The sequence below is a fragment of the Pygoscelis adeliae genome, unplaced genomic scaffold (assembly GCF_000699105.1).
Source record: "Pygoscelis adeliae isolate BGI_AS28 unplaced genomic scaffold, ASM69910v1 Scaffold66, whole genome shotgun sequence".
Taxonomy (NCBI): Eukaryota; Metazoa; Chordata; class Aves; order Sphenisciformes; family Spheniscidae; genus Pygoscelis; species Pygoscelis adeliae.
This window is the reverse complement of record NW_008825167.1, coordinates 5,300,572-5,306,770: the sequence shown is the minus strand read 5'-3', so window position 1 is coordinate 5,306,770 and position 6,199 is coordinate 5,300,572. Positions and strand designations below refer to the sequence as shown.

General features: G+C 37.3%; 1 protein-coding gene across 1 annotated transcript in view; it reads left to right on the top strand.

The window, feature by feature from the left end:
* The window catches only part of LOC103920982 (histone RNA hairpin-binding protein-like), a 12,470-nt gene extending 6,746 nt beyond the window's left edge, over nucleotides 1–5,724 (top strand). Inside the window, exons 3-8 of the mRNA XM_009328875.1 lie at nucleotides 1,660–1,764; nucleotides 2,278–2,337; nucleotides 2,580–2,711; nucleotides 3,340–3,489; nucleotides 4,777–4,861; nucleotides 5,608–5,724. Of these exons, the coding sequence (XP_009327150.1) occupies nucleotides 1,660–1,764; nucleotides 2,278–2,337; nucleotides 2,580–2,711; nucleotides 3,340–3,489; nucleotides 4,777–4,861; nucleotides 5,608–5,724 (649 nt within the window). The remainder of the gene's footprint in view (nucleotides 1–1,659; nucleotides 1,765–2,277; nucleotides 2,338–2,579; nucleotides 2,712–3,339; nucleotides 3,490–4,776; nucleotides 4,862–5,607) is intronic.
* The last annotated feature ends 475 nt before the right edge of the window (nucleotides 5,725–6,199 follow it).

Sequence of the window (6,199 nt, the reverse complement as noted above, 5' to 3'; positions counted from 1 at the left end):
CGATTCTCTCCCCCATCCCACCAGGGCTGGGGGAAGAGTGAGCGAGTGGCTGTGTAGTGCTCAGTTGCCAGCTGAGGTTAAACCATGACACATCGTCAAAATAAAATTTTTAAATGGGAAGAGGATCGGGATGGAGGCTGGGTCATACAACAGATTCAGTCTGGCGGGGGGCTACAGCCTTGTTTTTCTGCACCTCTGGCAGAGTTTGAGCACTGTTTACAGTCCTGTCACGGCACCAGAGCTTCTCACCAAATGTGAAATAGCATGTGGGGATGAGGGTCTGAAGAAAGATGGCTAAGCTTAGTATGTCTGGCACCAGTACTGTCACAGAGCAAATTAATCGAGAGAAATCCCACGTTCTCCCTAATTCTCTGTATACACAGCACAGGTACAGAATCAAACAAGTATAAAAAGGTATGCCACAGTGTTGAGGAAAAAGCTCAGATGGTGGGACTAACCGTGTACTTCTGGGATTGCGCTCTTCTCTAACGTGGGAGAGCAAAAATTGAATGTGGCCTGCATTTTCGGCAAAGTTAGAAATCAATATAAGCAAATGCTAAAAATCCTTGGAAGTTGGACAGATATTTGCGGAGGGACCTGTACTGTTTGCTGTGGATTTTTAATTTTTCTGAGTTGGTAACTGGGTTTCACCTAAAAAGAACTTTTAGTTTGAATTTAACAAAAACTTCAAAGTAGTGCAAGCCGATTTCTGAGCTGGGAGCAGGGAGGGAGTTGGAACTGGTTTTAGCGCAGATGGATCTAATTCCCTTACTTCAAGGGACTTCTTTGTGCAGAATCCTGGTAAGTCTCCAGAGCGTTTCCAGATCTGCTGAAAAAGCTCTGGTCTGTAGGATGTGGTTTTGAGTTTGTACTTCAGGAAAATCAGTCATCAGGAGGACAAAAACTGGCAAACGTATTCAATAATCTAAACGTAGACAACTGTTGTTGGGTATGGAATGGATATAAGCTTATTCCCCTGCAGCAGTCTGAATCTGCTCGTGATGCTAATGGGCTACAATAAAGTTGTTAAATACCAGTTTGCAAAGTCATAGCAAATCTCAGTTTACTAGCTAAAAATTGACTGCTTTTTTGTGCCTTTGCCTTCTCTACTAGGTATATTTTCACATGGAGAAACCCCTGGTGCTATTGTGTAATTTTAAGTCATTAGCTGTACAATTGAATTCTGTGTTCTAACTTTTGTCTCTTATATAGCTAATGAGTCTGCAATCATGAAAGAATAAATATTTCTTAAATCATTTAGTGGAGTGAAAATAAGTGAGTAAATGAGTAAAGTTGGTATTTTACATACCGTTTTCTGAAGGACACCAGCTTAAAGTTATTGAAAGTGTAGGCTAGGTTACATGCTACAGTGGTATGTATCTATAGGTACCTACAAAAATTTTTAAGGAAAAAAACCAACCCGAACCCAAACTCCAAACCACACAACTTCAAGGTTGAGGAACTATCAACTGGTGCTTAATTTTACAATGATGACATTTTAATAGAACAATACAAGATTTTCACAGCCATTGTGAGTACTATAAATGAACGTATTAAATAGCTGTCAAGCTGTGAATGGGGGAGATGCTGCGGGTGGGGTGGGAAATACAATAAAATAAAATTTTAATGTAGAGGCTTTTTTTTTCTTTTTCTTTCTAGTTTTACAACACCAGAAGGCCCTGGGCCCCTTTCCCGGTGTTCAGATTGGGGAACTGCAGTGGAAGAAGATGAAATGAGGACCAGCGTTAACAAAGAAATGGCAAGGTACCCATGGGTGTTTAAGATGAAGTGGTGAAATAGTAGTTGTCTTGTAGAATTTGTATTGACTTTTATTTTTAACTTCACCATTGTAGTAAAATCAGACCAACCTTAGCTTCTTGTCTGCTGCTTTTAGGTCAGCTTTGGCTTAAGTCCTGCAGGAATGATATAGCGTACTCTCTGGAGAGTGGATGTATATCACTAAATATCTCCCTTTTGGAGGAATCCTTTCCAAAATCTCTTAGACTGAATTACTTTGAATGTCCTTTCACTAATTACTGTTTTTGCATATCGTTGCTATAAAAAGATTTTTAGGGAAAAGAGTTAGGAAAAGAAAGTTCTCAGATTTTTTCAGGGAAAACCAAGAGATCAGTTCCATAGTGGAAAGGCGTTTACAGCGTCTGGGTTGACTTTGAGACTGCTGCTTAGCTGAGAAGTAAAATCAACAGTGAGCTGTGACAGTGCAGCCTTACATGTTCTCTTTGCATATATTCTTAATATGGATTTGAACTCTTACAGATACAGAAGAAAACTCCTGATAAATGAATTTTCAAGAGAAAGGAAGTCCTCCTCTGGAAGGTAGGTTAAATTTCTTGCTTAGCTGAGGAAAATCCTGACAATAGGTCTGAATTTTCACATATACCATTGTTGATTCTGAAAACGCTCAGTTTGAAATAGTTCATCTTAAGTCTGCTCTAACATCATAGTTCAGTAACATTCATTTGAAAAGTTCTAACATGTTTCTTTATAATCTACACACGGGTTGGTTTGAGTGTCGCTTGTTTTCTAATAGTCCCAAATCTACAATGTTTTTTCTTTAGTTCTGATTCAAAGGAGTCCACTGTGACGGTAGAACTTGAGACAGATGAAGTGGTTTTGATGAGAAGACAAAAACAGATAAACTACGGGAAAAACACAATTGCATATGATAGATACATTAAAGAAGTTCCTAGGTAAGCTGCTTGAGTTTCTGGAAAACTATATGTTCCATTGTAAGTCATACCTGTTCTTTATAAGCGTATTAATGTACTAAACTTGGTATCCGAGACACATTCAAATAGAAGGTATCTACAAATTAAACTTTCTAAGACATTTTTTAACCGATAAGTCACACTAACAATCAAATGAGACGTGGATTATTTTTTTACTAGTTGGTACATGAGGAATATCCCTTCAAACTTCCTCATGCTGCAGAAATGGAAGTGAAAGTTCTTTTGGTTGTGCTTGTCAACTAGAAGAAATAAAACTGCTTCTTGCAGTCAATTTTCTCATTAGTGAACTAAAAGACAAAATGGACTACAGTTGCTCTCAAGTTTAGAATAAGGTTTCAGGATTATTTTGATAATCCTTTTTTTTTTCATTTGACTTGAAGACAGAAAAACTAAAAAGTTCATATGGATCTGACAACTTTTCACTTGTGTGCTGGAATTGCACAGTAATATTTTCTCATAAATAGTACAATAACTTAGCATTTGCTGCGTTGTAATGAGTGTGTAGCAGGCAATCACTCTTAACATTTAAAACTACGTTATGTATGTGTGAAAAGCACTAATGAATTTTTCATGTCTAATATCTGAATAGATGCCATCGTATACCAGGAGTTCATCCCAGAACTCCAAATAAATTTAAGAAGTACAGCCGTAGGTCATGGGACCAGCAAATTAAACTATGGAAAGTTGCACTGCATTCCTGGGATCCACCTACTGAAGAAGGATGTGATCTGCAAGAAATGTACGTATACAGTGTTCAAGATACCGTTATAGAATTTAATATATAAAATCTCATGTTAAAAAAAAAAAACAACCCAAAAAAAGCCCAGCATAGTCCTTTTTGAGAAAAGTCTGTGATTGCTGAACGTTTTCATTAGTTACTTGTGTACAGTTAATGCTATTCAGCTCCTTCTCAGTCAAAATATCTAATAGCTTTCTGGACCTAGTTAGTGGGACTAGACTTACCCAGTGTCCTTGCAAGGGCATACGTATATATCCCTCAATAAAAGAAAATACCACACCATCGAGGCAAGCTGATTCTTTCAGAGCACTCTGCAGATTAATCTCTGGTAGAAGCAGTGCTGGAGAGTTCTCGCTGATTAACAGATCTCAGGAATATTGAGCTTGGACCAATGCAATGTACAAGAACCTGCCTCATAGCCTTCTCACTTGCTAGTTCAAGAACAGTGGTATAAATTCTTGTTTCTTGAGCAGAGAGGAGGAAAGAAGTACTTGTAAAATCACCTCAAGGTACCATTAAATTAAAAGCATGGCCACAAGTGTTGTTCACAGTCCAAGCTACTGTGGTATTCTGCTCTAGAAGATGTAGAACAATGCAACTAGTTATTTTCCTCTAGAGAAACCAATAAAGCTGATCAGGGACATACAAAATAAAACTGTGGGACTACAGAATGAAGGGAACACAGATGTAACTAAGTCCTCAGGAAACGGTTTTGTGGTAATAAACTACTGTTTTTCCCTAACAATGATGCTGATTTTAAAACCAATATGGAGCAATGGGATCTAAAGCAAAGGCTTACTTTTAGCTTGCTTTTACTTGTAATCAACATGAGGGGAGGTGGTGTTTCGGCCTGAAGCCTACTGTATATGTTGGTGTTGAAATACTAGTCTATCTTCAGATGCTGGGGTCTAGTTCTGTATGTAGTGGATATTAAATCTTAGGTTGCAAAACAAATGATGAAAACCTTATCTGGAAAAAAAATTCCTCGCTCTTCCATAACATCTGTCATCATTTGTATTGAGGCATTGTTTTAAGTGTTGGGTATTTGCCTTTCACAAGTTGCAGTATCCAATCTCAAGACTTTAATTTAGTCCTTGGCTATTTTGGCTGTATTGAGTTGACCCGCGCTTCTGTTTGGTCTCTGCAGTTTGCTACCACTGTCCCTATAATCTGTCGGTCTCTTTGCTCTTGTTTGGCCATCATTTTCAGAACTGCACCTACGAAGTGCAGCTTACTACTAAAAAACTGAATTTGTTTTAAGCTGTATGCTTTTTAATTATTTTACAGTAGTCCTGTTGACCTTGGTGAGATGGAGACAGAATCTGTCGGAAGCAATTCTACTGAATCTCAAACAAGCTGTCAAGATAATGATGTAAGCATATCTGTCGTTTGGATAAATATTTGTTAATAATTGGTCCATTACTTGCAGTTAGATCCAGAGTAGCCTGAATAAATGAGAAATTCCATAATCTGCTATGTTTAGGGACTGTTTATAAAGCTGAGCGATCTTTAAATTCAGACATTTTCCCAGCTATAGCCAATATCTGTCTGTACTCTGAGTTCAGAGAGTTAGAACTTAAGTGACCATCTCAAATGACGGGTATCTCACTTTTCGTAGCCTGCAAAAGAAAATTTATCTGTTCAAAGCATGTCAGTTATGAACTGTGATATACAGTGGAAATACTACTTTAGATTGCAATATCTAACGTTAAAATAGGACGTAATTTTCTTGGCACACTCAGACTTTTTGAAGTAGGCTCTTTTTATATCCAGAAAGCATTTAGTACAGCTGAGCAGTAACCTTCAGTAAAGATCTAGTAATCTAGATTAAGAAAATTACTGGATTTGTTTCTCTGAATATCAAATCTGTATAATGTTTTAATGTGTGCGTATATAGATCCTTAAAACATTTGCAGGAAATCTTAGAATGTGGTTGAATGGGCAGAAGCCTTCATTTAAATCTCAATCTTAAGACTAGCCCTGGGTTTTTGTATGGCCTGTGAAGTGTTTGTAAGCCTCCGTTACAGGGTGGTCTGAACAAATTACAGAAGTGAAATGAATTATTGCATAACTAAACCTGTATTTAACTGCTAATTATTAACTGACTTTGTATTCCAGGATACCTGTTCTGGCACTCCCACCAAAGTTAGACATGTTGACTATCAAGCAGAAGGTGAATTTGACTTGGAAGTGTGTTTGAGTGAACCACTTAAAGATTTCGATACTGTGAGTTAAATAGTCCTGTGCAAACTGTTTTAGAGGAAGTTTCTTTTAAATTTGAGAGGTTAGCTTGATTCATAAACTGTTAATAGTAAGAAAGCTTAAGCAAAGTTGAAGACTGTTCTCAAGTTGTGGTTGGTCTACATCTTCTCTGGACCAGACTTATGTAAAAATACAGTTAAGTTGTGTGACTTCTTTTTAACTTTTAATTTATGTATATCAGATTTTTTATAAAACCTTTCAACAGGAAAAAAATGGCCAAAGGCAGTGCTATCCTCAAATAATTATAAATTGTTCAGCAAGATCTCACTGGGTTTTTTCCTCATTGTATCCATAATTTCAATTGTCCACCTGCAGATCAAGAGCAAAGTAGGGAGATATTTTTGAGCATCTGTATGTTACCTTGCTTTTCCATCTAACTTTACTACAAGGGTCTGACTTGAAGTAATACAGGTGGTAGCTGAACCACACTACTGATTAGTACTAGTAA